Source organism: Cygnus olor, chromosome 11 (assembly GCF_009769625.2).
Source record: "Cygnus olor isolate bCygOlo1 chromosome 11, bCygOlo1.pri.v2, whole genome shotgun sequence".
In the NCBI taxonomy this organism is placed as follows: domain Eukaryota; kingdom Metazoa; phylum Chordata; class Aves; order Anseriformes; family Anatidae; genus Cygnus; species Cygnus olor.
Window position 1 is genome coordinate 14972150 of NC_049179.1, and position 16228 is coordinate 14988377.

The following is a 16228-nucleotide window of genomic DNA, read 5'->3' on the forward strand; positions in this document are numbered from 1 at the left end:
GAAAGGCATTTAAAGTGAAAAACTCTTAATTGGAAAGACTTCATGCATTTATTTTGTTTAGGCTGCTTTTCAAAGGAGTTCTTCTGGTGTCCAACATCTGAAGAACATGACTAGACAACACTGCTTTCTTTCTTCTGTAGTCTACTGTCTATTTAGACTAAAAGTCAAGATGAACAATAATACTTTACTGTAAATAGAACAACCTCCTCCAGCACAGCTCAATTCAACTTCCATTTCAGTGGTTTTATTTATAGCAGTTCCTGGCTTTATAACAATGCTCCACACTGGAAATTTGCTATTCCAAAGCTGAAAGCAGTCTTCCGAGCGCTCCAGCCAACAGCTCGTGACCTCCCTCTATAAAATGCTGAAGAATTAACAGTTGTGAATGGCCACAGTAACTCCTGGAACATTTGAGACATCAGATGGAGTGTGGGTTAGAAACTCAGTCTTGGAAACTGCTTCTGCCTCAATACTTAGAGCAATATATGGGAACAGTAACAGAAAGCACTCCATATGTTTACTTGACTGGATTTAATTTTCAAAGCTTTTGTGCAAAACACGTTGCTTCCTTCTCATCCAAATATATTTAAATGGCTTGGGAATTTTTTTTTTAATTACCTACCATAAATTTACATAAGTGGAATGTAGAAACATTGATAATTAAGTTTTCCTAGAATAATAATTTAGTTTTCCTAGAACACACCTCCATGAAATCAAGGATTTCTTGCACAGCTCTGAAGTATTCTGCTGCAATAACACGAATGTCAAAGGTAAGGTAGGTGATACAAGACAGTTGAGACTCCCAGACCTTCTTGTATAAGGCACTAAGCTGCTTTGCATGCATTTATGCTCACAACTCAATCAAGAAACTCTATTCCTCTTTCAAAGTGACTAAAGAACAAAATGATTTACTGAAAAGTTTCCAAATTTAGGAAAGCATCAGAGTTGGGAAGAGACTCTGTAACCTACATGTTCAAGGTAAGTAATCCTTTTGGATGCTCACTTCAACTACCTCAGAATGCAGCAATTTTTAGAAACCATCTTCCTATAAAAGTAAGGCCCTCCTGAGATGTTGCAAACTAACTACTGAAACAGTAACGCACACGGAAGCATTAGTCATTTTTAGCTCCAGCACCCAAAACTCACAGCGGAAGACCTCAAAGCAGAAGACTAACCCTGCTATTTCTTCCACAGTCTCTCTAGATATCTTGTTACATTTTCTCTCTCCCTTCTGTCTCAATGAGACCACCCTGGCTAGGCTGACACTAAAAGAGGTGGATGGGATAATCTAACTTGTCTACCACTAGCTCAGGCCTTGATGGTAGAGTAGCAAGCTGGTTAATCTGTCATATTCCAAGACGGTGGCCCAAATCCCGGATATGGTGCAGGAACATTTTCTGGACATGCTCCCGAGCAACCCCTGGACTTGCTGTGTGGGTGATCTTCTCTAGATGGCCTTGCTTGAGCAGGCGGGGCGTGGACCAGATGATCTCCAGAGGCACCTTCCAACCTCAACCACTCTGTGAAACCTCCAATGTCATAACCTCCCTGTGTGAGCCTGAAGGAAACTCTCAAGCAAGAGGGAGAAAAGCATCAGCCTGCGGGGTGCTCTCAGCCCCGAGCATGCGTTTTCTGGGAGTTAGCCGACTTATTTACAGTGTTTGGTTAGCAACTGGATGCAATGCCAAGAAATTGGTTGCTTAAAAAAAGATAAAAATAATGAAGGCCTTCAACACCAGGAGGAAAGAGGGCGCGCCACGGTACGGAGCAGGAGCCGGTCTTTTCATGGGACAGATCTGCCAGTGTTTTGGTTACTGTTGCTGGGGCCACATCCGTTAGGCCACATGCTTATTAATCATTGAAGAACGATGGCAAAGAATTTAGAAACATCTTCTACGAAACACAATCTCTGTGAGCTTCTTTCAGCAATCCTCCCAAACGAACAAAACACCTTTCTTTGCAGTACCTTTCCTCACTCAGCTTTGCAGAACTTGTGGTTCCTGCACTCCGCTCCGTTTGCACCTGACGCCTCCACTCGAGTTAACAGCTTGTCACTAAGGTCAGCAGCGCAGCACCAGGATACATCTCAGTGACTAAACCGAGGGCATACAACCACCACGTAAAGACATCTGCTGACTTAACGGAGAGGTGCTTGGCCACCTGACCACAAAAGCCAGGTGGTGGTTTGGTTTTGTGGAGGAAGCAAAGTTGTGCTAATCACACCCACTGGCACCAGCGAGCCTTGGCCCAGGCTGCTGCCCTCCACTCCTAATTGCATGCAGCAGCAAAAAGATGTGTGTCTCGTAACTCGAGGGAAGAAGCACATCAATAAAGAGGAAAAGATCAGGAATCATCACTGACTGACAGGACATGATCTAAGAAGTCAATACATTTTCTGGCTGGCAATTAATAAAATGAAAGCATGTGTAACATGGCCCTTCCTAAGCACATCCAGCTGCAGCTTTCTGAATGACTTTTTTCAGCTGAAAGAATCAACTCAACGAAGTTGCAAAATTAAGTGATTTTTATTGCCTCAATTAAGCTAAACTAAATTGAAAAATTTCCCCTAATCAACTTTTGGTATTTTCTTCAGGGATGAGATTCAGTAAATTACACCCATCTGCCCCAAAACATTTATCTCAAATAAAAGAAACAGCAACAAACTCCCCCGAGGAGACCAAGGCACGTATCTACTTTAAAAAGAATCCCGAAGTAGGAATATAAGATCTCAATTTTTGGAATTTACCTCATCATCAAAGGAAGAAATTCTGAAAGGGTGCAAAATTCAAACAAACTTTTTTTGTTTTAACAATAAACTCAATCCATCATACTTTTCACACCAGTAGTCTAATTAAGAAACAAACAAAACCAACAGAATTAGAAACATCAGGGATATATTGGGAATAAAAAAATATGGATCTAAACTGAGCAAGTTCTGGTTTTCCACCCACTATTCCATGCTGCAGTGAAACACATATTTCACATAATATAGGTAAGAAAGAGCAAGTACTAGTAAATTCTGCCTTGGGAAGGTAGGTAGATGTAACATATGACAAAATAGATAAGGAGAAGGGAAAATTGTGTTACTCACTGTCCAGCGCTGGTTTACTAATTGACATTAGAGACACAGATTTGGTCAGTGGTGATGAAACAGATGAAGTACAGAAATTAAATCCTTGCGGCTGTGAGGTTGGATGAATCTGCAGAACAGAAAATAAAAACATTGGGCAAATATATCAAGCAGAGCAGCAGCATCCCAACTGCAGAACTTAAGTGTTCCTGTTTACTAAAATTCACACTTTTGAAACGTGAATAATTAAATGATCCCAGTATAAGACAATAGGTGAAAAATGCAAGAACAACAGAAAATGCAAGCAGCATCACAGAAGTGAAATGCAACGTTTTGTTTTGTCTTTTCAGTGGAAGGCAACTACTTTTGGAACAAACAGAGACACTGGCTTCTTGCTTGTCTTGCAAGATACTATAAAGTGGATGTTGTTAACTGTCTGATGGCCATAAAAATCACTGCTGTGATTCCAGTTCCTCAGTGGAAATAGACTTCGATTCAACATGTTAAAAAATCTGGTTTTTAAACTGTGCTCCCCAAAAATGCCATTCCTCAATGCAAGAGAAGACCTAAGAGCCCTGACATACCATCTGTCACTGGTCAGATCTTGTAAGACCCATTTACTGCCTTGATGTGTCACTCACTGCCGTGACCCTACGAGGTAAACAGGCCGGCAGGCTAATGATTCTGGCAGGTACCCAGGAAGCCCTACAGCTGAAGCATCAAGCTCAGAAATCCAGGGTATTTAAAGTATTTAAGACCATAATTGCTTCTTTTATAAAAATAAACAGAGACTCTCATAACATCTTTGACCCATCTGTCCTTAATACCTATCATAGACCTCTGCTCCAGAGATCACACTAAATTTGCTTCACGTGCAATTAACATTTTGCTTAACTGTTGCTTATAATAATGTGCCTTTTCATTCTAGTTATGTCTATGAAAGAAAAAAACAACAATTTTATTTTCCTCTTATAATAGGAAAATAAACTTTAGAACTTTGAGAGATAAATTACTACTTGGTACTTGCATTGCAGAACTGCAAAAGACTACATAAGCATTAAGCGCTTAACTCTTACAACACCTGCTACTGACAATATCACTATATCTATGCTAAAAAGTTACTAACTTTCCCATGATTATACATACAATCAGTGGAAGAAAACCAGCAAGGTTCTTGTTCTCCACTCTAAGACTTTTCCCATCAACCACGCTGCCCTAAAGAATCAAGTAGCAAATTTGAACAAAGTGAAAATTCCTCTGTGTTAAAAATGAAGACTTGAATAATATTACACATACAGGGTGAAAGCCTTCGCTGTCACTTTGAAAAATGACTTTTAAAGGCGTGATGTAGAATTTCCTAGCAATCTAATAGTAGTTGGACAGCTTTACCTGGCGATCATAGTCTCCAATTTCCCCTTGCTCAAGTTCTTCGGTGAGCAAGACCAGAGACCCACACTGGTTGCTGGCAAGTGGACTCCGTCTGAGGTCTTTGGAGCTCAGAGAAGCTGCCTCCAAGTTTGCAGAGGGCTTCTTGATCTCACCAGCATCTCCAGCAAGACCTTCTAGGCTGTAACTGAAGAGAAACCATGCAGGTTAGATCCTGACAAACTCTCAGGTACTGGTGTCTTTCGGCACATAGCACTTTCAAATGTGAAACAGAACGCAGTCACTAGCTGAAGTGTGCAGGGAAACACTGATACTATTCCTCAGCATGTTACTTCTTAATGACCGAGAGCAGATAGCAGGGGAGGGATTTATATTTATACTGTATTCAGAAGCATCTTGTGCTTCTAATGAGACACAGCAGTTGCTTAAGAACCGATCAACTCCTGGGTCAATGGACTTTCCCAGTGCTTTTTCTTTTTTCTTCTCGAGTGATGCACAGCAGAATCTAGAAACACTGCTTCCAAAGATTTTGGTATTTCTACGTATTCTATTTGCTGGCTTTGTATTAGGTTCCCCCCGGGAATAAAGCCACCCAAACTAAGCTACCTTGCATAACACAACACTGCCTGTCCTGGTCCACCGCCCCTCGCAGCAGCCACAAAATCAGCACTGGGCTGCATGCAATGTTCATCTTTGCAGACATATCGTCTGAATCTAGTTAGCACTTGTCACTGCACAAAGCTTTGGCGCCAATAATGTCTTTCTGCCAAAGCTGGTTTCTTTTCCCCCTTCTTATTTTCTTTCTCTGCCTCTCTCTCTCTTTTTAAAATTCAATAAATGTTGTCTCCATGAGCCAATCAATGCCATTTTATCATTTGATGATGAAGCTAGGTCTGTCCAATGGAGCCAGACATAATCACTCAGTGATAATCAAAATATCAAACTTTTGCTTGCAGAACATGGGAGTTATAAAAGGTTTGGACAACCTCTGTAGAGACAGAAGCTGCTCATAGGTAAGTGACATCTACAGAAAATAAAGCTAATACACTCTCTCCTCACCTACACAAAAGAACTCCTTTTATAAATGTGACTATCTCCATCTGATCTCTCTTAACCCTCATATTCTGCTTCTGACCCTCATGCTCCTCCTGCCAAGATCCATAACCCCACTGCCATTCCTGTTTGGGGTTAATGTGCACGCTTTATGGATTCACCTCCCTGGACACCTCTAAGGCTAATGTTTGACCTTACGTGCACAAAGTGCTGTTAGTCTGAAGCCAGGAGTACCCTGAATATATACCCCGGCTTGAGGCTGGTATTGACATCAAAGTGGCCAACAAGCTAACACGAACATATGAAAGGGAAAACACACTGCAGACTGTATAGATCATTTAAACAACCAGAGGAGCTTTAAATTCAGGTAGACTCTCACAGTAGCGATTGATGCTCTGAACCCATTTAGAAGAATATGTATAAACAGGCAACTTCGAAGCAAAATTTGCAATAAACCTTGAGAAAGAAGATTTAGTGATTTTTCTGAAGATTTGTTTCATGCTGATTAACGAGGAAGAAGACTGGTCGAGGCATTTACAATTTAATCTGCTTTAAGAAGATTTGACTCAAAAATGCATATCAATAGCAGGCATTATAAAGCTTATTCTAAAACACCTGCAAAGAGAAATCAGCCGTATTGATACCAGTTATTTAGGGTGCAGGAACATTTGTTCTTCTACCCCAAGGAACAATATACTACAGAAAAAAATGCAGTTGGTTGTGACACAACTCAGTTCAAAACTGCAAATATTAGGCCATAAAGCAGTGATGAGTTGGTAATATTAGCCTGTAATTGTTAGTCAGGGTATATAGCCCAAATGGAATTAATTCCATAACTTGAAGGACAGATTAACTTCCTTCTCAATATCTAGTCTTCAGAAAGAGTTTTAATAGCTTTACGCACAACCAGCAAGAACTGCCAGGGGAAAACGGAAGCTATAAGCTTCGGGAGACTGGCTTCCAATTGCATTAAATCACAGAATCAGGTGAAGATCTGACCTGCAAGCATTAATCTCAACTTTGGGACTTTCTACAGAAGGAGCAAACATTGAGCGCCTTGGAAATTTTCATCTGTGGTTATCGGATTGTTTTTTTTAAGAAAGTTTTACATGACCAGCCTCTTTGAAGAAGAAACTGGAGCTTTCGATTTACAAAGAGCAAGTCTGTATGAGCTTAAATCCTTTACAAGATCTGCCCAGAACAAAGCGGCACTGACTCACAGTAACTCTCATTTTGATTCTTTGGCTGTCACGATTACTGTTACGATCACTGCTGCACAAAAACACACCTTAAAATCACCACAGAGCAGAGCAGCTCAAACCAGCAGCGTGGCTTCTTGAACACTCAAAGCCAACGAAAAGCAGCCACCACCTTCACCTGCACCCCAGTTTAGAAGACCCATTACCACGACTAATCGCCGAAAAAGCAGATGAAGCAAACAGACACGTGCACACTTTAGCCAGAAGAGCAGAGGAAAAGACTTTGCATGAAAAGCTGACAACACAGTTTTTGCGGTGCTCTGTTGCTGCTGCTGCACATTTATTTATACCATACCTTCTACAATTAAAGTCAGGAACCATGGCAGTGAACTGTACACCAGAGGGACACCAGCTCAAACTGGGAACATCGAAAGAGGCAAAGAAAGGAAAAGGGCTGCGATTACTGGATTGTTACGGAACAGGGGATTGTTAAAAGACTCTCACTCTTCAATATCTTAAAACAAAACCAAACACACACACAAAAACAACTCAGAAATGATGCAGTAGCTAATATATATATTTCTGGCTGCCAGAACACACCAAACAGGTAGCAGGACAGCCTGTACTTCCCTCAAACCCATCCCACCCGCGAGTATACAATGGACCAGAGAAACTGCTCCTTGTGGGGAGAGATGTTTTGGGGAACACAGGGCTGAAACACACCAAAGCCAATTTTGCATAAGTAATCACACAGCCATTGTGTTAGTCATGATTAGTATTTTTCTGGTACCTCTCATTCCAAAATCAGGAAAAGAACCCCTTACAAATATTTAATCACGTAATCCCCTCCATACAAGAATTAATAACTTCAGGCTACACTTGGGAAAAGTAAGGATGGAGAGTTACATTCTGAAAAGCTGCACAGCAAATCAGCGGAAGAGGCTGGGAGGAAAAAAAACAGCTTGTCTTGCTATTAACTTGGGATTAATTCAAATCAGGGTCCTTCAAGCAGTGCTTTGACTAGAAAACCTTTCAGCTCCCATACCCCAAAAGAATCCCAAGTTACATCAGGAAAGACATAAGCAATGCAAATACAGAATGCAAATATTTTGGTTGTCATTTTAAATACTGCTTTTGTTATTTTTTCTCCGCAATCTCATGGGTCAATTGCAGGTTTTGCAGACACAAAGAAATCCATCTTCTTGTCAGCTACAGCATACAAAAGACCCCTAAATACTGGAAAAGCTGTCCAGGAAACGTACGCCATCAGAAGGAAATTTTGCATCAGCACAGACCTGCCAACGCAGTGCTGCACCAGCCCTGCTCCCAGCCCCTGGTCTCTGATCCACGCATGGAAAGGACGTGGCCAGAGCATGCTTTGCTCCAGGCCAGGAGCCTACAGAATGAGCAGCACAAGTCTAAGCATCCCTGGGCCAGGATTTGTGAACGCCAGAAACCTCAGATGGCATAAAGGAAGGTTCAAAGCCACTGACTACATCTGTCACTTGCCAAGTCCTTGGATTGTTTCCACACACAGCACAATCCTGAAAACATCCAGGAAGGATTTGGTGGTTGGTATTCAGTGTTGGAGTGCAGATAATTACTATCTGCTTTATTAAGGATGTTAATTGGGTGAGGATGTATCTCAAGTACCTACGCTTTGCAGCCCAACGCTCCAGGTGCTCTGCGCTGGTAGCTCTCAGCTCTGTACCTAAGTATTCTCTGTGAAGACCTCCCCATCATATGCCAGTATTTCAAGGACTTTTTCATGATCAACTACACCATGGTACCCCAAGGAAGGTTTCAACCATGCTCTCCCTCTTCTTGCTCCCGCCAGCCATCTGCTTGTGGCCACGACACTGCTGGGCCCTTGGAGCTGTGCTTACGCTGACCTCCTGCCACTGACTTGTGTGCAGAAGTCAGCAATTTTGTGTGGTCACTTCGGAATTGAAGAATAGAGAATTATCCTCATTAAATAAACTACATACCATTTACACCTGACAGCGCACTTTAAAAGATGCCCTATTTCTGCCTGTCGTAACACATGACAGCGACAACAGCAAGTGCTAAAACTGCAGGAAAGGGAGGCAGAAGAGGGGAGGGAGAGGAGCTGTGCATACATGCAGAAGGAGGCCAGGAAGTGGTGGAAGATCTCAGGGAAGGATAAAGGCCTTTTGGCAAGGGCTATGGAAAGCAGCCTCTGCCAGAATTACAATGCTCCTGGTGAGCCACCCACAATCTGTTGGCAACACCATAAAAACAAGAACAAGATTGCTGCATAGCATGCAAAAACCCTTTACAGAAAAAGACGTGGGGAGGAGGGAGAGCTGTTATATACAACAGCCTTGTGTGAGAGCACAAACTGATGGAATTACTTTCAGGCTGTTGCTCTGCAACTGGTGTTAGATAATATCAAAATGGCTGGGAGGCCAGAAAATAATAAGAGAATGGGATATTCTCAAAACTGACCAGGTATTTTAGGTTGCCTCTTTGAGACATTTTCTTTACTTTCCATACAAGTTCAACGTTTCAGGATATTATGACTCAAGGTCTCCTGTGTAGGAGCTGTGGTAGTATTAACAGCCAAATGCTAAAATGATGTTCATTTGCATGAGCTGAGAAGACAAATTCTGTACTTCTTCCCCCGGAGCAGAGTAATGCAAATAAAGTGGCTTCTTAGAAGTGAAAAAGCATGTTCTTTCTTGTGCCTTTCCTTTAAGAGCCCTCTCCTGAACTGTACAGCCCTGCTCATATGGCTTCATTTATGCTGATGCATGGTAAGGCCCTAGAAACATTTTTTCCATCTGTGGAAATATAGTAGTTTGTTTACACACACATCTAACACGCACTTCAGGTAACCGCAGCCATTTCAAGGGAAGAGAAATCCTCAGTTAACCTGCTGCAGGAGGAGAAGCAGCAGGCTAGGGTGAGACCAGAAGAGGGTGAACCACGGAAGGGGAGAGGTTAAACTTCTCTTTTTTTGGTAACCTAAAAACGTATCGATGTGGCCAGTCCGCATGGCTGCTGAGTCAAAAATTCAGTGTTCTATTTTCTGTGTTAGTAGACAGCTGAAAGGTTACGTGAGTGAAAATACAGATCTGCGTGCTGGATGAGGAACTGAAAGCGTGCTATACAGAAGGAAACCAGAAAATGCATGGAAGTAAAGAAAAAAAACACTTTCTATATGTTAAGGAGATGGTTTTAAAAAACAGCAAAAGAGCAAAATTAAAGCCATTTAAGTTAAGAAGCTGCAGACGTACAGAGTGTTCTGTACCTCTGAGATTGCTTCGGTGCATCCCCTCTCCAGGTGCCCCTCCTGCAAGGCCTGGCACAAGTCTCGGATGTGCTTTAGGTACAAGGCAGGCACACGCTTCCAGGTAAACAGTTATTTTAATACAGCCCAAATCTTACACATGCCAAAACCTTAGAATTTAAGTTCTGAGATGTCTTCAAGTTATTAATAATATTGTTCCGGAGAAAATAGCTTGAGATTATGCTCTGCAGGTCAGAAAAATTGCCCTGGGTCAGGCTGGAGAGGGAAGGCAGCCAAGCAGGGGGTACAACTCTACCAGGAATGCTCTGAGAGGTAGGGACCAGTCCCAGGTTTACTACGACGACGATATGGGGTTAGTAGACACTCAAACACAAAACGGTTAGTCACGTTAGCTGGCTTTGTACCTTCTCCTATGAATGGGAGGCTTCTTTATACCATCCCCCAGAACTCGCATTGAACTGAAAATGAATCATGGACAGTGGTCAGACACTCGGATGGAACAAAATGAACAAATGGCAGCTGAAGGAGTAATATCCAACAGACAAACAACAGAGAGAATGGAAGTACAAAGAAAACACAAAATGAAGTACTGAACGAAGCGATGAGCCTCTCTTTTCCTCCTCTCTCTCACAAATAATGTTTTTTTCCCTTACAGAAAGGTTTAACAGGTACTGACCATGTTGCAACCTAGCTGCTGCCCAAGCCAGGTCAGTTTTAAGTTTAGATAAGCACAAATATTTGACAGAAGCTGTTAACAACCGTGATTAACAACGGCTTGAGTTTTGCAGTGCTTAATCCATCAGTGAAAAATGCAGGCATTTCTTCCCTCAGACACGAACGTGAAAAACACTGCATTATTGTCGAAAGACAGGCATTTCAAATCCGCCGTGAATGTTAGGAATTACTGAAGGATGAACATGCTTTTGTGGAAGCCTTGTTAGTTTTCTTTGTATTTTTAAAAGCAAAATGTCGACACGAGGATTATCCATAAAGTGTGTTTGAGGAGAGAGGAGGAGCAGAGGGGAACTAAGCATGTTTTCACATTTTCCTTAAGATGATTAAATTTTTTAATCTTTTCTGTGAACATTTTGTTATGCTCATCCCTCTTACAAACCAAAAACACAACATTGGAAAAGACTAAATCCTACAAAAGATGGATTTTTTGGGTAGGCTCCTTGGGTCCTGCCCTAGCAGCTCTGTTCAAGCCCAACTCTGCTCCCTGCACAGACAGGACAGGATTGTTTCTGGTCGGACCGGGGGATGGACCAGGCTGCAAGATCCTGGCTGGGGCAGGAGGCATCTTCTGCAGCTCGGCTGCCGCCGCAGCTTGCTTGTGAAGGCGAGTGGCCCTGCTCCCCTGTGGAGCCCAACTCCGCTCCCTGGGTTGGGTCTGGTGGCAATTCCCTCTTTTCTGGCTCATTTTCTGCTCGTTTAGTGACTGCAACCTGCTCACTGCTGTGGCAAAGAAGTGCCACGGGAGGCAAAGGAGGTGTGGGAGCAAACATGGGGTGATGGGGGGCAGCGCAGGTCCTACCCTTACCCAAGGCTTGTGCTCCACGTAGCTTCCTTTCAAATGTTTGCAAAAGTGAAATTACTATAAGGAGTTTTCCCCTTTAAATGGAAAAGCATCCACTGCATGTGAAATAAATAAGCACATGCCCCAAGTTTAACTGACTTGTACGAAAGCCACTTGTTTGGGCTCCACTTCCTCGGTATTTCTCATCGCTCGCTAAGCAACGAGAATCTCAACATCACAACAGCCACGTATGAAAAGAACAAAGATAAAAGAAAAGAAAAGAAAACAAAAACAAATAATCCAAATTCCTTCGTAACAGGAACACAAAACCAAATTGGAATCAAATCAGCAGCAAAGACCCTCCCGGCTTTTCTTTTCTAATTGACCTATGTGACAGCTATCCTTACGTAGCAGCAGCTGCATCTAAGACCATATGAGAATAATTACTGTTCCTTTACTGAAATCGTCTTACATTTACAACGAATGCATTTTCCCATATCAGAAACCGCCTCTGAACTCTGATGCAGAAGAATTTAACCCCATCTGTTAAGCGTTAGCAGTAATTGCCAGCTATGCAGTTTATTACCCTCGGAAAACCTTACATAACAGGTCCTACACTTAAAAATAAATCTTTCTAAGTGAGTTTATGAGCTTATGGGCTCATGCTGTCATAAACCTGCACGTATATCTGATGCTGACTCTTTTGTAGCTTTAAAAGATAGGTATTGCCTAATTTATTGGAATATTACCTGGGGACCATGAATGAAGCCAAAAAAGGTGGCAGCAGTTAACCAAACAGGAATTACAATAAAAAATATTTCACCCTATGTTACTTATGGGGTCCTGAATGTTTTTCAACATTGACTTTAAAATCTGAAGGGCCTATGATATTCCTTTAGTTATCCACACAGATCCTAATGTGTAAAGGATGCACAAGTTTCCACTGGGAGACTGCTGCCTCTCACTGCATTATCCTAGCGGGCCAGTAACAACCTTCTAGGAACCTGTTTTCAGTGGCCAGTTTTAATTTAATGGCATCATAAATATAATGGCCCCATTTATCTTAAAAGCCTGCTGCCCACATTGACAGCAGCACTCAGCTGGGGCAGGCAGCCTGGGAGCAGCGCCGCACATCACGCTGTGCCTCGCAGCCTCTGCAGGTCTTCACGGGGTCTGTGGCAGGATACGGCCCCTTAACCCTGCCGTAACCACTGCCTGCGTCTGTTCTGTGAGCATAAAAATGCATGAAAAACAATGGCCAAACCTACGCTGGCTTCAGAGAGGGCAGGGTTTGACCCCAAGTGTTCTGCAGCCCAAACAGTGCCCGTCTGCATTGGGCACGGTTGTGAACATTATACCAATTCTGTTATTGGCCTGCATCATCTTCATTTTTTCCCACTGAGATGGAGGACTGAGCACCTTTTATTCCTACAGGTGCATGGCCTGCTGTAGCTGCCCCTCTTGTGTCTTCTGAAAGAACAAAAGGGAAGAGGGAGACTCTTCACAGGGACTTGGTGATGTGTTAGATGGGACTTACTGTCCACAAGAGACTCAGGTAAAACCAGTTCCTTAAAAAAATTATCAACAGTCCAGCAGGGACTACCCTCCCTTCCATTACACCAAATGAGGAGCTTCTACACCCCTTTTTAAACCCTGGGTTCTGTTCTCTTTCTTAATACACAGTCAGAGCAATAATGGCTGTGTTTATTTTGCAGTCAATGAGATTTAACACTCCAGTAACTCCTTTAACAAAGCCCTTCCTATAGAAAGAGGTGGTGACAGTTCAGATGGAAGACCTGTCCCAAGGTATTTTCATTCGCTCTAATTAGCTTTGAGTTATTCCTTCTGTCCTCTGGAAAGCTACAGTGTACCGTAGGTATTAAGTACTTTCATCCTGAAAGTTAATTGAAAATATGTAAGTTAGGAGAATGTTTTTACTCCTATGAGTGAAAAAAAGAAGAGTATTTAAGAGTGACATCTTCAATTTTTTTGTTTTATCACACTGAGTCCAAAGCTCTGGTAACTCTGTGTGAGCGGGTGCAAAGCAAAGCAGATTAGCTTTCCACTCACCTCCTCTGATTGATTTCTGCCTCATTGGTGGCGTTCTTCCCCGGCCCCCAGCTGTGGCGACGGAAAGGTGACAGCGGCCGCATGGAGTTTCTCAGGACGGAGGAAGGAGTGGGCACATCTGTGATGCTGTCCAGTTCCTCGTCCTTCTCTCCCAAGCCAGCGGGCTCGCCCTCTCCTCCCTCTGGGGTTACCATGCTCGTGCAGCTCCCATCCAGGCTGCGCCTGTCCTTGGGCTGCACGAAGCTCACTGCAGGCGGGAAGGGAAGGGACGTGTCACTGCCCAGGGACGAGTTCCTTTCCAAGGACATGGTGTCATCCGCGGAGGAACTGGAGCTGGTGATATCGCAAGCGGACTGCTCCTCCTCAGGCTGCTGCGGAGGAGAACAAAAAACAAAATGAAGGCGAAGCTAAGGGCGTACATTTAACATTTAAAAGAAGCATCGTTTTTAATAAATGTAAAGAACATTTATATTTCATGTGAACTGAGAGATTTCTTAGTGGAGAGCATGAGGCGAAATTAGCAGTGACAGCAATGAGACTTTTTGCTCTGGTTTCAAAAGAGGTTGAAACGCATCCCGTGAGACCCCAGCTGCCATAACCCCGGGCTCGGCTCCTCTGCGTGCCTTTATCTCTGTGTTATCGCTCTTCATGCTGCACAGAATCCTGCTCCTGCCATTTCTGGCTGAACCTGTTATCAGTCAGGGGCAGAAAACTGCCAAAGATTTACCAGGTGTTAATGACAGAGAGTGATTAAGGGGGAAACGGGTCGTGGGGACTCCTGATGACCAACACCAGGTTCTCCTCGGTGATCCAGGACAGTTTGCACTTTTCAGCCAGGAGAATTCAACGGCAACACACTGCTCTGCTGCACCGTGCAGCGCAAAAGGAACCATTATTCAGTAGCAGAAACCAGACAAAAGTAAAGGCTTAAATCCCCGTCCCCTGCTACTTTCCATTAAGCAAAAAGTTAATGCCAGGGTTTGCAGCGTTTTTTTTTCAAATCCGACTGTAATTGAAAAATACTGTTCCACAGCATCAGCCCACAGCATTACAGGTCTCGGTTCATACTGCAATTTTTGGTCTAGTTTGTTCCAAAAGCCGTAAGTGGAACCCAAACTGGTTCTCTTTGGCAAAAGGCCACGTGCTGACAATACAGCCTAGAAAGAGCCTATGATTATTCTGTGTTCCCCGTGGCTAGGATAAAAAACACAAGCATGTATCTGACATCACCTTCAGTCCGAAATGGTGTCTGCCCCGAGGGACTGATGTGGGAAGTTTCAATTTATCCTCCTGCAGAGCCCTGCACTGTATCATTTAAAATAATAGTAGGCAGAACGATCTGTCAGATCATATATAATAGACTATTCACCAAAGCCACAGCAGCTAATTGTCCTCAAATAGCACGCTCGGTGGTTCTCAGCAGAAGCTGAGCATTCAGGGAGCTGCAGTCTGTCAGCTCGCCTTTGGCAGAGGACGGCAGAACACAAATCCTGTTCTCGGAAGGGCGATGGACACCGCAACCCACGCGGGAGAGGATGAGCAGCATCCTCGCCTCCTGCTCCCGTCGAGCCCAGCAGTGTGAAGGGCTCCAGACACTCTGAGCTTTTATGGGTGTATGTTATAAGGAAAAAGCTTCCTGTTAAATCAAATAAAAAGACACCAAAGTGTTCCTAAAGTATTCTAATCAAGCATTTCACAGTGTAACGGGAAGCCCCGTTTCAGTTTTGGCTGCTTTTTTATTCTTCCTTCAGTTTAACAGGTAGACAAAAATGTTCCTAAGGTGGTTTCAATAATGCTGCCACACTATTTCCCCTCTCTCATTCATCAAAAAGGAACAAAAAAGACAACATGCACTGCACAATACCCGCTTTTAACACCCAATATTAAACAGCACAGTAAAAATACACCCAAAGGCATTCCTTTCGTGGCAAGGAATGTCAAATATTAACCACGAATTTATGCAAATTATAGTAATATTTTACCACAACTTTGAAGTATTGGATTTGACACATATTTAAATAGGAAGTGTAGGTTAAAGCCAGAGAGAACTGAAATTCATGCCCTGCAAAGTTTTTGATTATGTTTGGCATTATTCAAGATAATCTGATATTTGTGTGAGTCAGGACGAGAGCTTACTGAATTGCTTAAATCCAGACAAATTAAGTAGTCATTATGTGGATAACACTCCTTCAGCAGAGGAAGCAGTCTGCTTTGCTTTCCTGAGACGCAGGAAAATAGTGCTGGACATCGGGACAGCACAGCTGGAGGAGAGATGACCACATGCCAGCTGTGCAGTGGAAGGATGGGACAGTTCGGGAGCATTAAATTTGGATTCAAATCTAGTCACAGTAGTGCAGAACACCGAATTATACAGGGGAGCATTAGCTCCAGAGTAAAAAAAAGTGAGTTTTTATTTCTCCAATGAGAAATACTGCTCCAGTTTAAAAGGCAGAACAAAAAATGCTTCTCTAGGGGGGAAGATTTAGGATTTCTATTGTAAAGTGCAGTTCAGAGAGATATTTGAAAATGTGCAATATATTTAGTCCACTTCAAGTCTTACCCAGAGCATCCGACAGACCAGAGAACACAATAAACAGTTTCCTTGAACTTGTGGCCCATGCGTATTGCTATAAACATTGTTCTTCCTTCACTTAAATGAT

The 16228-nt window shown here is 42.9% G+C and overlaps 1 protein-coding gene across 1 annotated transcript in view; it reads right to left on the reverse strand.

Moving 5' to 3' along the window:
• AKAP13 (A-kinase anchoring protein 13) overlaps nt 1-16228 on the reverse strand; it is a 76894-nt gene that overhangs the window by 41510 nt on the left and 19156 nt on the right. The window contains exons 4-6 of the mRNA XM_040570335.1: nt 13569-13936; nt 4460-4643; nt 3092-3200 (exon numbers count right to left, since the gene is read on the reverse strand). Of these exons, the coding sequence (XP_040426269.1) occupies nt 3092-3200; nt 4460-4643; nt 13569-13936 (661 nt within the window). The remainder of the gene's footprint in view (nt 1-3091; nt 3201-4459; nt 4644-13568; nt 13937-16228) is intronic.